Here is a 16889-nt window from a genome sequence, read left to right as displayed (position 1 = left end):
TTGATTAGGGAGAGAACATTTTGATATGGAACACTTCAAAGGAAGATGGTGAGTATTAGGGAATGCTTCATTAAAGAGTTGGTAACTGAGCGCAACCTTAAAGAAAGAAAAGGTGTTTAATAGGCAGGGTTGAGATAAGAGTGAGTTGGAGGCAGGAGGGGAAAGCCTGTTTGAATATGTGGCAGTGAGAGATGACAGGTTAGAATCAGGGACCTCAATAGGGCCTGAATGTAGAAAAGCTAAAGATGAATCATCTGAAATAAAGCTAGGGAGGTAGGTTAGAACACATTTTGGAGGCCCTCCAATGCTAGGTCAATGAGTTTCTATTTCAAATTACAGGCAAATAAACCAATCAGATTTCTGAAATAGGCAGTGACATGGATGATTGGGAAACTTATTTTGGCACCTGTGTGAAAGAAGGACCGGAAAAAAGAGAGATTGGATGTGAAACTATTATGATAGTCTAAGATAAAGGTGATGAAGGCAATGTGAGCCCAAGAGGAAAGAATAGTAATGGAATATGTTGAATAAAAGTAAGCTTTAATTGAGCAACTGAATTCAACTCAATCAGAAGGCAAAGTTTCTTGTGAAAAATCTTTCCAGGGTTACTCTCCTCAGAAGTACCACTATACAGTCACAAATTTATTCTATAAGAGGTGAAGTATGTAAATGGTAAGCCTGGCTCCACTTCTTTGCATCAGCATTCAGGAGATTTTTCTTCAGTGAGGATCAGGTTTGAAAGCCAACACCACGCCTACACATGCATCTCAAGCCAGTGACTTCCAGGTATCTTCTGGGTGCAAACTATAATCTGCTAAAGCAGGAAAGTTATAGACTTCTCAGATCTTTTCTATCAGTCTGAAAGTTTGAGTCTTTCTTCTTTTGTCAGCCCTCATCAGGTATTTCAGGGCAAAGTCCAGAGCTGGGGCTACTGGACTTGCTCTGCAGCAATTCTGAAAGGATAACCCCATTGAGACAGCCAAGATATCTCCACACGCCTAGCATAGATGCTAGGTAAACAAAGTCAGAGGTTTGTTCCTGGCACTCCTGAAGTGTTGATGGATGGATGGATTCTCTTGTTGTCTTTGAGGCATACAGCAACACGCCTCAGAACACTCTGGCAAACTGTGTGCTATCTTAACCAGAGTTGGGCTTCATCTCCACCCTTAAAATGGTTTGGCATTCCTGTTAGGCCAGAGATTCCTGGTAGTTTTGCCAGATTTCTCTTCCCCATTTCACCTTGTCTCTGGCTGATAGTGAACATGTGTTTCTGAAGCCCCTACAGAGCAGACAGAGGGAGGCTGGGGAGCCTTGACATGTAACAGAAGTGGAACAAATCAAGAACCAGATGATCCAGGTTCAAATTTCAGATCAGACCCATATTAACTGTGTGACCTTCACTAGATCAGCTCTCCTCTCTGGGTCCTAGGTACCTCTTATTTCTTCTTTTTTTTTTTTAAGCTAAGGTCTTCCCCTATGTATCAGTCTCTCACTACATCAGAGGCCAACTCCAGTCATCCCGATCTATATCTTTATTATTTATTTTTTTTTTGCTGAGGCAATTGGGGTTAAGTGACTTGCCCAGGGTCAAACAGCCGGGAAATGTTAAGTGTCTAAGACCAAATTTGAACTCAGATCCTCCTGACTTCAGGGTTGGTGCTCTCTATCTCTCTGAGCCACCTAGCTGCACCTCCCTCCCTCTCCCTTTCCCTCCCCTGATCTATATTTTGCCACTGGAATTATATGACTCCAGAGAAGAGAGTAAGGCTGGTGACTATGTACATTCACTTACAAATTATGACCTTCTTGATGTCTTGGTCCTTTTCTATAACAAAGGACAAATAACAATAACCATCACTTCATCTGTATAATGAGGGAGTTCAACTACATGAACTGAGACCAATGGAGGAAATATCCTAGAATAAGAGATATCAAAAAACTAAAGTCTTAAAAGGCAAGATATTGAGAGGAGAGATGATGGAATTCACTTAAACCATGAATAATGACAGGTCACTCAAATCCACTTACTCCAGTAGCCTGTCACTAACATCATCATGGGCAGCTAGATAGTGCAATAGACAGAGTACCAGAACTGGGATCAGAAAAACCTGAATTCAAATCCAGCCTCAGACATTTAGTAGCTGTGTGCAACTGGGCAAGTCATTTATCCCTGTTTGCTTCAGTTTCCTTAAGTGTAAAATGAGCTAGAAAAGGCAATGGTAAACCATTTCAGTTATTTTTATCAAGAAAAACCCAATGGGATCATGAAAAGTAGGACACTACTGAAAAAAGAGTGAACAACAACATTTCATTTAGCCTTGGGTTGGACAGTATTTTCTCTAAGTAACAGAGAGCAGAGGGGCAGAGGATTTGGAGTTGGATAGCCTGGGTTTGAGCCCCAGAGCTCTGCCACTGATAACGCAACATAAACGTAGTAAATAGCGTCATTGCTTGTATAGAGTAGGTGTTGAACAAATGTTTGCTGTTGGGAATGAGTGAATTATCTTCCACAGTTTCTAGCACAAGGCCAAGCAAAGATAGCCAGATAGGTAGGTAGATAGATAAACAGGTAGATAGATATATACACAGATAGGTAGATATTAAGTTCTCAATAATAACTTGTTGAACTGGTTTCCACAAAAGTATAGTTAAGAAGAGAGATTTAGGGCAAAGAATTCAGCCAATGGGCTCCAGGCTTCCTGAACTGGACCCCGCCCTCTCAAGACTATGAGACAACCTATCACTAAGATAGAGCTCCTGTTATCACAAACTGTCCTTCATGTATTGAGCTTCATTCTAGGAAATTCTAGGAAAGTAAGAAAAAAACCCGAAAATATGATCCTTCCTTTTAAGGAGTTTCCCAATCAAGGGAAATAAGGAAAACACTTCTGTTGCTTAAAAGTTTACACTGTTCTACAGGAATTGCCTCATTTGATCCTCAGAATCTAATGATGGTAGCAAAATTATAGTCTCTATGCTGTAAGGATATATCAGGGTATATAAATATATGTTTATATGCTCTGAAGAACAAAGTAAAAATTATTTTAGTTTATACTAAAAGGAAGAGGGGGCTCATAAGTGATGAGGTAGAGTGGGGCAGGCCCTTCCCCCTCTCAGGACCTAGGTTTCCTTATCTTATTAGACTAGATAGTTTTTGAGCTCTCTTCCACTCTTGAGATTAAATAATTTTGCATTTCTCGGATTAGTTTGTTTGTGGGTTGTTATTTTTTGAGATGTGGAGGAGGGGAAGGTTGAGATCTGATCTTATCCACAAGAATGGAAGATGGTTCTCCTTATCTTAAGGCCAAACTGCCCTGAAGCTCCACATTTGCTTCTGGGTTAGTTTGCTGGCAGGCTGTTACTCATCTATGGGTATGGGGTGTTTTTTTTAAGTGAATCATTGACATGATTCTGCCTGGCCTTGCTGTAAAGACATTGTGGGGACATCAGCCATGGTGAGATGGCTGAGGGGGGGAGTAGAAGAAAGCCATTTTTAAACCTCCCTCTTTTTTACTGAGATGGCAAAAGAACCCCTCCAATGTGGCAGGGGAAAATCCAGGACCAAAGTTGCCCTTCTACCGCCAGAAGACACTCTGACTGGATTTAACAGGGTTGTTGTTGTTGTTTTAAATTCCATTCATGTGTCCAGAACTGTGCTAAGAGTTGTGAATGATACAAAAAAGGGGGTGGAGAGGAATTTTGTGGGCTTGAAGAGCTTACAAAACCAAGATCTACAGAGAGAACAACAGCAGAGATGATGAGGTGCTAAAGCTAAGAAAATTAAAGACATAAAATATATAGTAGACAGTAAATATTGTGGGGTGGGCAGCCATTGTGAGTTAAAAGGGAAGCCTTGAAGGTTAGATAATATTTAAATAGCGAAAGGGAGGAATAATTTTGAAGTGGACAGAGAGATTTAGAAGAATCTAGCCCAAACTTCTTATCTTACAGATGAAGGAACCAAAACTCAGAGAAATTAAATGACTTGCCCAAGACCATATACAATTGAGGTAGGATTTGTTCTCAGGTCTTCAGGTGACAAAGCTAGTGACTTCTATGTTATTTCATGTTTCCTCTGAGCTAGCCTATGAAGACTTACTTGTGACAAGAAAGACTTCCAACAAAACATAGAAAAGAACAGTCTTACCCCTAGTAATTGTGGCCACTGATTACTCAGGATTCTGGGTATGAGAGAGAGAAAGACATAGACAGAAGAGGGAGGCAGAGATAAAGAGACAAAGAGAGAGATAGAGAAAGGAGGAGAGAAGAGACAGAGACAGATAGAAGAAGAGACAGAGACAGAGGCAGACAAAAACAAAGAGAGACAGAGAGATGGAGATATACACATAGAGACAGAGAAAAAGTTAGACAGAGAGACAGAGAGACAGAAAGACAGAGATAGCGAGAGAAGGGGGGGGGGGAGGAGACAGACTCTAGTCTAACAGTCATATGGAGACATTTATAGAAACTCCATTGTGACCAGTGAAATGTGACCTTCATACTTTTCTTATCTTAATATCTAAGTAAATATTTGTTGTGCAAGCACACAAATAAATGTTCTAAAGGTGAAATGTGGTATGTCTAATAACAATAAAACTTCTCCTGGACTCAGATCCAGAAAATCCTCCTGGCTATTTGGCCAGTTTCTTCTTGGATATTAGGCACCTGGATATTGGAGTTATATATTCATTAACATACTAAGAGGGTCAGCAAATTCACAGGAGTAGAGATTAAGCAATAGGAGGTATTCTGATTTCTGGATGAACACTGGACCAGGAATCAGCTCTGCTCCTAATCAACTAGGTTCATTGGATAAGTCATAACAGGAGTGAGTTCTCTTTCAGTTCTAGACTTTATGGCAATTTACAGAAAATTATTGCAATCCCATTTTCAATAATGAACTGTGAATAATAAGCGACTAGGGACAGGTGACCATAAGATGAATTTGCTATAAACATCTAAAATCATCAGTAATGCTATTCCCTGCCAAAAGGAGGCTGACTGATTGATTCTCTCCTACACCTTTCCTCCTCTCTCCAAATTGATTTTGTGTAAAACAATGCTGTTTCAGTCTCATATTCACAAGAGCATTTATTTTCAACTGTTCCTTGCTACTTTTAGGTGATCATCTTTATTTATCAAGTAGGTGTTAAAATATCTATTTTCTAAGGACTAATCACAGAATATCAAACCTGAAAGAATGTCAAAAGAGTTATGTACACTAAACTCTCCCTCATTTGACAGAACAAAAAACTAACGTTAATATAATAATAATATCAATAATGTATTGCCCAAGGAAATTAATGACAGGATTATTATTTGAACCCAGGTGTTCTGACTAACAAGCCAGTTTCTTTCCGTGACATCATGTTAATTCTGGTCAATCCATCCCTTCCCCCCAACTTTAAAAGAAGGCTTATAGCCACGAGTCTTCCTTAAAGTAACTGAAGAATAAGACATAATTTTCTGAATATTGTTTTCTATCCCAACTTCAATGAAATGGATAAACCCCTAGTTTCCACAGCATTAGACAGAAGCCCCAGTTCTGCTTTTGATACCTATGCTAACAGTGTGATCCTGGGAAAATCACTTAACATGTCTTACCAACTCCAATTTCGTTGTCAGTAAAACCCAGATAATTGTACTTTCATCCTCTGTATCAGGGAATTGTGAGAACTTAGTGGGATAATGTATGGAAGGTGCTTCATAAACCTTTGGACCACAGACATAGAAATAGAAAAAGCTTTTGATCATCTGTTTAATAAGAAAAGCAAGGCTAGAAAGTTAATGTCAGTGCTTTAGTAAGGCTGGTTTTTAAGGATTAGAGGAACTGTGATTCTTTTCATATTGAATGACAACACTAGTTTATATCCATATGGTACTTGAAGTTTCAAAACCAGCTTTTCTGAAGCTTTGATGTTAATTTTCTTTTTTTTCTTTTTTCTTCTTTCTTTTGATTAAGATTTTTAATTTTCAAAACATTTCCATAATTTTCAATATTCACCTCTGCAAAACCTTGTGTTTCAATTTTTTTCCTTCCCTTCTCCCCATCTCCTCCCTTACATTACAAGTAATCCAATATGTTAAACATGTGCAATTCTTCTATTTATAGCTCAACAATTATCATGTTGCACAAGAAAAATCAGATCAAAAAGGGAAAAAATTGAGAAAGAAAATAAAATGCAAGCACACAACAATAAAAAAGGTGAAAATGCTATGTTGTGATCCCTCCTCATTTCCACAGTCCTCTCTCTGGTTGCAGATAGCTCTCTTTTTAAAGCTAATTTTCTAGCACCATCTTTCTTAATGTTCCAAAGTGCTTTGGCATCAGGAAATTGTATAAGTAGGAAGGAATCCTGTAAATATTTGCTGTAATTACTCATTAGTAATAAGAATCGTTAACAATGACTTTTGAGTCACTACCTTTGTGTCCTTGGTTCACTAACTTGTAGTAGCCTGTGGCATAAATTGGTGGGCAGGGGCCTGGCCGGGCCAAAGAGACATAGATGCAAGTCCCGAACTCATTTTTTCTCACAAGACTTTCTCCTCTCTGAAACTCAAGGTTTCCATCTTATAACTGGGACTTTACCCTCTTACCTTTCACAGAGACATGGCCAGAATGAATGAAGTCATCTATTCAGAGTACTTTGCTTTGGATGAAAAGTGCTGAATCAGTAAAAATAATAACAACAACAACAACAAAATAATTGCTAGGTTTGCAAAGTGTTTCACATCCATTGTCTTAATTAAATCTGAGGTGGGTACTATAAATACTATTGTCATTTTACAGGTGAAAAAACTAAGGCTGGTCACACAAATGGATAAGATTCAGGGATGGGTGTTAAATCCAAGTACTTCCTTACTCCAAACTCAGAATCCTTTCTATAACACCAAATTGCTACCACAAATAAAATATTAAAATTCAAGTATTTGGTTTGGTTTTGTTTTTTGATGGTCAAGAATTATATAAATAAGATGTTTTTTACTTATTCCTCTTTTAGTAAAAACATAGGTGGTGCTGTGGATAGACAGTATTAGATCTGAAGTTAGGAAGACATAAATTCAGATTCTGTCTCAGAAACTAACTAGCTATAAGACCCTAAACAAGTCACATGGTTTCTCCCTGCCTGTTTATTTATCTGTAAAATGAGGATAATGACACATTTTTCTACCTATCACTGTGAGGATCAAATGAGATTAATTTTTGTAAAGGTGCTTCACAAATCATAAAATGTTATGTAAATGCTTGTTATTGTTATTATTAATAATAATAGTAACTGATGATGGTTTAAAAACTATTTTCTGGGAAAATATTATATGTACTTATGTTAGAGTTGATCTATAATTCAAAATAGAGAGAGAAAGGAAAGCAAGCCAACTAGTTATGGCCAGAAAACAACAGTCTCAAAGGAATAATATTACCATCATAAGAAGCTTAAATCATTAGAGGAATTATACATTTTTTCAACTTTTTCCAGATTATGTCCTTGCAGGGAAAAAACTAAATTCCTCTCCTTCTGTCCCCCCAACTCTTAATCAAAGAAAACTGCTTACTTTTTATATTCCCAGGCACAGGGCAGGTCAAGATCAGGCCACCTCCGATAAAATATCAGACAAAAAAAATTTACTAAAGCAACTTTTCTCCTTGTCAGAAAAAACAGTTGGTGAGCTCCTACAGAAGAGACTTTTGGCATTTTGCTGCTTCATTTGACACACTCACGAGTGAAGCGTAATGAACACATCACCCCTTTCAAGCAAACAGTTGAATCAAATCAAATCATAGATTTTTTGGATTCCCAGTGCTCATCAAATGTGTTTGTGATATAGCATTTTTGTAGTCAGTTTGTAGTCAAGTTTGAATACTGATGCTTCTGCTTAATAGCAGCAGTGACTTTGGGGAATTCCTTGATTTCTGAATCTCAATTTCCTTATCAGTAAAATGGAAAGAAGGAGGTGATCACCAAGAATCAAAGTCTCCTCCATCTCAGTATCTGGCCTGGGCATGAGAAGGAGATGGAAAAGAAACTTTTTAAAAGGCCATTTCTATAATAGACAAGAATAAATTTCTAGTGCTGAAAAGCAGACAATTAGAAAGGATAGAAATGGATCCATGCCAAATACAAAGAATGGGGAGGTCTTTTTCTTGATTGACAATTACTGAGAAAAAAAATTCCATTCTACATTAAAAACAGGTCAATGTGCCTCAATTCTTCTTATGCAAAATGATTAAAAATAATTTCCAAATTAAGAAAAAACAAATACTTCCATGGATGCATAAAGTCTTTGATGATGAAGCCATAGAATAAATGCTTTACTGATGTTCAGGTGGCCCCCCAGAAATAGCCTAAGGCAGGCTCACAAACCAGTTTTTCTTGAGAAAAGTAGGGCAAAATCAGGCCAACAGGGAGTAGGTGACATTCTGGGCCTATTCCTTGTCTGCATTTCTATATCTATCAATTTCAGGATAATATGGAGTACTTCAACACTTTATATTCAGATCAGTTCCGGACCTTTTCAGACCAAGAAACCTGAAGACAGGAATTGAAATTCCATTTCTGCTATTTATTCTGTTTGACCTTAAACATGTCACTTACTAAACCTCAGTTTCCTTAACTGTAAAATGAGGCGCTTGGGCTAAACAACTTGAAGGCACTTTCCAGTTCTAAATATATGATCCAAAGGATCCTATGAGTTAGACACTAAATTATACCCAGCTTCAACTGGAAAATTGCAGATGCTTGCCAGCGGCATTTTTTGACATCATCCATTACTACTAATGGTAATACTAGTAGACACTCATACAAGTTTAGGAGAAATCACCCAAGTGGCTTTTATTATCATTATCATCATCATTATTAACAACAATAATGTGTCAATGTAATCATACATTTCATTTTTTAATGAAAAGTTAAGGCGCCCTTTGGGAGAACCTTTGCAAGGCTGAGGAAGATCAAATAGCATAGTGTGTGTGTGTGTGTGTGTGTGTGTGTGTGTGTGTGTGTGTGTGTGTGTTTGTGAATGTCTGTAGCTCCTTAGGGAGAAGATACTATAAAAATGTAAGGTATTATTATGAAGATGATTGTTCCTATTCTTTATTCTTTATCCATTTTTTTTCCTGTCTAGTGCTTGTGGTTTCAAAAGATCAAAAGATCTAAAAGAAGCATTTTTATGCCTTGATTTGGAGGCTGTTTTTTCCCCTTGAAGTCACAGAGGAAGTCCTTGCAACAGGTTATTCTGTAAATGGAGTTTGATGACTGAGTAGCATTAAGTCTTGCCACCAATTCTAGTTAAAACTTGGGGATAGAACCCAAAGAAAGAACATTGGGAAACGAATGTGAACTATTTGCATTTTTGATTTTCTTCCCGAGTTATTTTTACCTTCTGAATCCAATTCTCCCTGTGCAAGAGGAGAACTGTTTGGTTCTGCAAATATGTATTATATCTAGGATATACTGCAACATATTTAACATATATAGGACTGCTTGCCATCTTGGGGGGGGTGGAGGGAGGGAGGGGAAAAAACGAAACATAAGCGAGTGCTAGGGATAATGTTGTAAAAAATTACCCTGGCATGGATTCTGTCAATACAAAGTTATTATTAAATAAAATAAAATTAAAAAAAAAAACTTGGGGGTAGAAAGGGAAGAGCTTTGAACCTCCAGGGCAATTGGCAAAGGTTGGAAAATAAGCCTAAGAATGGGAAAATCTCTGAAGGAGAAGAAACTCCAGAGCTTCCCAGTGTATTTGTATTGTAGTGAGTCAGAAAAGTGAAGGAACATACTTTGAAGATTGAGAAATCAGATAGTACCCCAGTGCATGATAAGGCACAGGGAGAAAAAAAAAGATAAAGAAATGGTTTAATAAGACAAAATGTTGATGTTCAGAAGAAACAGGTCCCCATTAATATTCTTTAGATGTTCAAATCCAACTTTCCATTACTGCCTTTTATCCTTTGAAGCCTGAGAAAGTTAAAAAAAAAATGTGTTCAATCGTTTCAGTCATATCCGACTCTTCATGATCTCACTTGGATTTTCATGGCAGACATACTAGAGTGATTTGCCATTTCCTTCTCCAGCTCATTTTATAGCTGAGGAAATGGAAGCAAACGGGGCTAAGTGATTTACTCAAAGTCACACAGCTAGTTAAGTATCTGAAGTCTATTTTGAATTCAGGTTTTCCTGAGTTCCTAGATCCAGCACTCCACTGTACCACCTAGCTACCACCAAAGAATCAGTAGATATAAACAATAAATTAGTAGGTAAAGGTCCATTGAGGCTAAAAGAAAGTTATATATCTTCTGTATGAGACATGTATATCTTTTCACATCACCCTACACTAGGACTCACAACTGTGACCACCAAATATAAAACTAGAACAAGACTTTAAAGGCAGTTTATAAATTAAAAGGAAAACCACAAACATTTCCATCATTACAGATGTCCAAGAGAAATAGTCTAAGTAATTTTTCAATGGGGAAAAAATGATATCTTGACCCAGATTCTTCCAACATACCTCAAACATTCTCTGATCTCTGAGTGTCACTCAAGTTGAATGAACTGATAAAATGAAAATATTCAATCTGCCATGTTTTTTTATTATCGTTATAAGGCATAAAAATCATCCTACATATCTTCAACTTTTCAGGACCCTATTTGGGATTATTTTCTTAGTAAAATGATTTTCCATTTCCTTCTCCAGCTCATTTTATAGATGAGATAACTGAGGCAAACAAATTTAAGTGATTTGCCCAGGGTCATACAGCTAAGTGTCTGAAGGCAGATTTAAACTTAAAAAGATAAATCTTTTTAACTTTAGGCTAAGTAGTCTATGCAGTGTGCCACCCAGCTGCCCCTAACCATGGATCCCATAGACCCCATAGAAAGCATATCGAAAGTTAAATAATAGTGACAACTTTATAGTTTCTAAAGTCTACATACTCACATGGCAAATACCTATAAGTTTAAATAAAAACCAAACCATAACAGGCTTCTTTCCCTACAGGCTGGTCCATGATTTCTCTTTGCTAAAAACAAGAAGTCTTTCTCCCAGAACAGCCAGAGGTTTTTGATAGCTCTTGAAAATCCCCTGCGCTCAAATCTGCCCTTCCACCAGAGCCTTTTACTTTCAGAGGCCTGAGCCTCTGAGCAGGCCACCTGGGAACTCTAACACTTCCAGATGCATAAGGATAATTGGCAGGGAAGTCATACTATCTTCACACTAGGTATTTGACTTGCTCAGCCACTGCAGAGTCTCAGTTTTCATTCAGAGTTAATTAATTTCAGGCAAAAATCAAAATGATTTAATTTTAAGAATAAAAATTAAAATGATTTTAAAGCTGCAAAAATAGCATTTTAAATAGAAGAGAAGTTAGTGCACTTTAGAATGAATGTGACTGGATGCAGGTGGCAGACTTACCAACCTGTCTCTTGCATGGGAATGATAACTCCTCCACAATTTGCTCACAAGGACAAGTTCTTGTCCTGACTTCTGCTATGAATTAGCTTTGTGACTTTGGACAAATCACTTAAATTCTCAATCTTCTCTGTTAAATTAGGACATCTGAGGCATTCTTTAAGACCTTTTTTGTGAAACAGAACCCTCTGATTATCTGGTGAGTTATATCGACCCTTTCTCAGAATGTTTTTAAATGTATAAAATACGTCGAATTATAAAGGAAACAAATCATATTGAAATACCATTATCAAAATATTAAAAACTCATGGTCAAAATTCCAATCTAAGGACCTAGAAACATTTTTGATTATAGTGTACAGTATACAAAATAGTCCTCCATTTTTTCAATTCCACCAACATTTATTAAGGAGCTACTACTTTTTATGGGACCACTACTATCTTTCTGTATGACCTTGAGCAAGATATCTTGGCTCTGTGGGCCCAATATTTATATTTTGTGAGAGAGGTCATGTGTTCAAATCCCTTATCTAACATTTACCAACTCTGTGATTTTAGGATAAATCTTAAACTGTCTAGGCCTTATATCTCAAAGACCTCTTCTGAACTCTATAAAATTCATGACCCAGAATAATTCTAGGTTCTTTCCACATATTACAGAATTTTAGAAGCAGATGATTTAGGGAGATGTCACAGAAAAGGACTGAGTCCTGACAAGATGTAAACAAGATCCAACTGGTAAACTGGTAAAAAAAAAAAAAAAAAAGGGTGCTTTTGTTTATATCTCTCAGAATATTCATTAATGCCAAGAACCTAAAAAATAATTGAGTCTCCTTTATGGTCAACGTAGATTTTCTTCTATGTCTCAGACTGAAATATTACAAAACAGTACCTTTAGATTTACATTTATTTTACATTTTATTTGATTCTTATCACAACCTAAATGTTATCATCCCCTTTGTACAGTTGGGGAAACTGAGACACAGAAGGATATAAGTTGCCCAAGATTGCATAGCTAAAGAAAAGGTGAATCACCAGCCACTTTTTAGCTCTTCATCTAAACTGAGCTACAGTACAAACTTTCCTACCAACAGTAAAGCACTACAAAAAAAAAAATAATTAGTGAGTGAAACTACAACACCAGGGTCTTGGTTTTCTTTACAAGATAAAAGAATCATAGTTTTAGGGCTGGAAAGGCCTTGAAAAATGCCCTAGTTCAGTGCTTTTATTCTATAGATGAGGAAACTGAAGTCCTTAAGAAATTTGTCTTAAATATACACAGAAAGGAGTGAGCTTCGGTTATCTCCCCTTATATCCACATCTTGCATTTCAATGAAGAAAACAGAATATCCATTTTTAAAACTTTGATCGCTATAGTAAGAACCAATGAAGATTATGAAGACTAATTATAGTTTGGAATACATGCATTAACCAGGATTTCATTAATGTTTTGGTACCACCAATTTTGGCAAGTTTCTGTTTTAAATGATATTTTCAAATGGTTCATATTATTTTGGAGAAGGACCACAAATGACATTTGGAGAGGAGAAGCTTCTTCATCCTAAATTTAACACCGCATATGGTTAGCTGGAGTTTCTAACAGATTCCTTTATGGCCAGAACCAATGCAAAGCTCATTGGCATAGCACTCTCTCAAAATAAATATTACACTAGTGAACCTTGCTGCAAGGCTACAGATAAGACAATCTCTCTAGGCACAGAACCAGTTTTCAATGTACTCCTTCACAGTTTTTAATTACAACTCGGTCCCTCCCAATAAATAGCCTGAAGCTGGTCAACAACCATGTTAAATATGATATTAGAAAATTAATCTTGACAAATGCATCAAGTTCACTAGCAGATAAGGATCTCTCTCTCTCTCTCTCTCTCTCTCTCTGTGTGTGTGTGTGTGTGTGTCTCATATACATACGCTCCTTTTTCTTCTCAATCTATGGAAGCACAGAAAATTAAACAAGTTGTGAGAGCAGGCAGAGAGTAAGAAGTTCTGTTTTCCCATCTAGTTCAAGGTTCAGGGAATCCCAGCTGGCACCTCAAATGGCAGGCTGACCCCTAATGAAGTAGTTTTAGGCCCAACTACATAACTTGAGGGCTAGCTCCAAACTCTGTTTCTCTTTATTTGCTTGCTCGCATCCTGTAGAAGAGGGCAATCCATCTGGTATGTTGAAATCTTTAGCTCTCAAGTTCCTTGCAATAATTAATATGCATAATGGCAGGACGTAGCATATCACCCAGCGCAGGACACCGTAGGAGGAGATGACATCTCTCACACATTTGTCAAGATTACGATCAAACCACACCCCCCTTTGATTTCGACATTCTTTGATAGGCATCTGGGCTGTAAAACGAACAATAAGTTCTCATTGGCTGGTTCCCCAGCCAGTTCTGGGCACTGGGCACAGAATTTGTGTACAAGTTCTGTTGTTTAATCATTATTGTTACTGGCGTTATTACTACAATCGATGCTCTGCTCAGACCAAACATGTTAGACTTCTCCTAAGTTTATTCTTTACCCAAGCTGCTCTCAACATACTGTTAAGCGGCTCCAAAAGTAATTTGCACTTCCTCGCCTGGATGCTTCAGGGCGACCCAAAGGCCAAAACAAGGTTCACAACATTGCCTCCATCCACAAACCACCAACTCAGCTATGCTTAACCAAACTAACCACAGATAGCAGTTTGGTCTCGTAAATTCCGGTCATTAAAGAAAGGGAAGAAATCGAGCAGAAATCCCAGAAATATTGTTGGAGGGGAGGGAAGAGGGAATATAATCAAGACGCCTGTCGATTACCCGATTATCCAAGAATATGAATAGGAAATGTCATTTCACCCAGCGCCCCTAAGAGTACGCAACTTTGGGCTACCGGGTGAAAAAAAGTCAAGTTTAGCAGGGGCCGCTCTTCCGTTTACACAAACCCAATTCCAAGAGCTTCCCTTCCTCTAGCCGGGATTCGTGACCGATGCTAATCACCAAAAGCAGGTCAATAACCAGATCCTTTATTCCTCCCAGCTTCTCTCAATCCTCCACGCTGCCAAACATCTTCGGGCCATTTCAGAACTGCAGCAAAGTTCCGCTGGGTAGCTCCCCTAGGCAGCGTGGGTGATCTCAAGCCAAACCTCTCCACAACCTCGTCCTCACGCAGGGAACTCTCGCGGCCACTTTAACTTCACATCCACCTGGACCGAGCTTGGTCCAGTAAAAGAATACTCCTCCCTCCCACCTTCCCACCTATTCTCCCTTCCACTTTCGCCTTCTAGTTCTCTCACAGCGCGGAAGGGAAAGGAAAGCGTCAAAGTAATGGGGACAGTCTGTGGCTCGGACTCTGCTAGCTCTGAGTTCCTGTGTGGAGAAAGAAGGGTTGCTGTATAAAGAAGTCCAGATCAATAAATACCTTTTTGACTGTGGATAGTGTGGGAATTGGGGAATAGACAAAAAGTGCCCACTAATCCACTTGCTTGGGTCAGGACCTATCTGTTCTCAGCGCTCCGAAGATAGAGCACTCCGAAGGAAAAGCAGGAAAGCGACAGTTCTCCTTCGTTGCCTTTCACCTACTGAAGAGGGATAGAGAGTGGCGGGCCGAACTTGGCTGCCCTTCTCTGCCCTCTTCGGAAGCACCCCAGAACTGTATCCAGTTCCTCTATTCCTTCTCTGGGCGATCAGAGGACGAAAACATCTGGGATACAGGGTGGTCTCCACTTCCATTTAAATCGCCAACCCTTTAGAGGACGTTCGTTCCATCGCTCCACTCATAGATAGCCCTTTTCTGCCTCCGCATTTCAAGCGGCCAGGGTACTTTTGAGCCAGCTTAGGACACCGCGCAGGAATAGGGGACACTGAACAAGCGAAAGGAGTTGTTGCTGCTTCCGCTCTGGGAAAAGTGAGAGGTGAGGGAAGGTCTAAGAAGTCAGTCTATATCCAGCCCTCGGGACGCACTAGCTGAACAGGAAAATTTTGAGAAAATGCCCTTGTGCAGCACTGCGTTTCCTTATGGGACAGTCAGGGAAACTCGAGTTGGCCTGCTCCAGGGTCACACCTGGGGTTCCCTGAATGTCCCACCAACCTGACTCCGTCAGAACATTTCTGCTTCCTTTCCCAACTTCTTGATCCCAGCCAGAGGCAGCTTTTAGATCGGTAACCCTGGGATCTTTCGCACCCCTTCCATCATCGCCACAGTCAAGTTCTGCTGTCCCCTTCTGTGGTCATATCTTAGCCCTCTCCGGCCAGATCTTTTCGGCGCCTAGCTTACCTTTTCTTCTCCTTGTCAGCTGTCATTTTCACGCTTCTCGCGCAAGGCCACCAGGAGCCTTCAAACTTCGGCTGCGGTTGACTGCTGCCTTTAGAACTTACTGAAGCCTTGGGCCGATTTCAAAAAGTCCTGAGCGCTCTCAGGTCCAAAGCGCTCCGCAAAATCAGGTGGAAGTTTGCAGGTGATTGGGTAAATGCGGAAAGCAGAGGGTGGAGAGAGGTGACGGGGGGGAGGAACCGGGAGGAGTGGTTGTAGGAGGGAAGGGTGGAGGGGTGGGAATAGGGGAGAGGTTGTCAAATGCGTACAGGGAAAATTAAGAAAAAAGTTTTAAAAATGTTTTCAAAAAATAAAAATCAATGGTGGAGGGCGTACAAATTCAGATCAAAGTATGTGTGAAACAAGTCCTCGGAGCCGCGCTGTCGCGGCCGTGGCGATCGTGGCCTCTGAGCTGACCATACAGTCTCAGGACACTGCCGAGGATTGTACAGCCCGCTCAGGAGAGCAGGGGCGCGGGAGCGCGGCGAGCGCCTGGGCTCGGGGGCTGGCCGCTTCCCGAATGTCAGGAGCAGCAGGCAGCGGCCCCACTTTAAAACTTCGGCTGTCCCTGCGCGCCGGGAGGGAACGGGGTGGAGTGGGTGGGAGTCAGGGAGGGGGAGTCCAGTGACTGGGGGGTAACTTGGAGGAGTGGGCGTGGGGGCGGGGGAGCTGTCAGCCTAGTCCTCCTCAGCCCGACTCAGGACACCAGCTGGGGCAGCCCACTGCGTCTCCGCCAATGAGCGAGACGCAGCTCCAGCCTCTGCCCCTGACCCCGTCCCCGCCCCTTCTCTTCCTTCCCTCCCCTTTCGGGTCGGGCCAGCCGCCCTGTCCCGCCTCCTCCCACTGCATTTCCAGGAGTTGTTTATGAGGTGGGAGGGGTGGAAGGAGGTTTGGAGCCTCGCGGACCCAGTGAGGAAGAGGGGAAAGGGGGAGCCAGGAGGGAAAAGGGTTTGAGACACTGGCGGGGAGATAGAGGCAAGATAGGAGAGGCGGTGTCCTACCCGGGGAGAGATGGAGAGATCCCAGCGGCTTCAGTTTGCGTGCCCTCCCTCCTTCCCTGTTTGTCCTTGGGGGCTGGGAGGGAAGAGTCACATGCCGAGAAAGGTCCCTCTCTTAGCTCCTCCTCATTGTGCCCCTCCCGGTCTTTGCTCCCCATCCGAAGCCAGGAACTCTTGCTAA

At 40.3% G+C, this 16889-nt stretch overlaps 1 protein-coding gene across 1 annotated transcript in view; it reads right to left on the bottom strand.

The window, feature by feature from the left end:
* EPAS1 (endothelial PAS domain protein 1) overlaps window positions 1-16283 on the bottom strand; it is a 107046-nt gene extending 90763 nt beyond the window's left edge. The window contains exon 1 of the mRNA XM_051975205.1: window positions 15675-16283. Coding sequence (XP_051831165.1) covers window positions 15675-15700 — 26 coding nt within the window. The 5' untranslated portion in view covers window positions 15701-16283. The remainder of the gene's footprint in view (window positions 1-15674) is intronic.
* Window positions 16284-16889: the final 606 nt, after the last annotated feature.

The sequence above is a fragment of the Antechinus flavipes genome, chromosome 2 (assembly GCF_016432865.1).
Source record: "Antechinus flavipes isolate AdamAnt ecotype Samford, QLD, Australia chromosome 2, AdamAnt_v2, whole genome shotgun sequence".
NCBI lineage: Eukaryota > Metazoa > Chordata > Mammalia > Dasyuromorphia > Dasyuridae > Antechinus > Antechinus flavipes.
The sequence above is the reverse complement of the archived record's forward strand: the minus strand, read 5'-3'. Positions and strand labels throughout refer to the sequence as shown.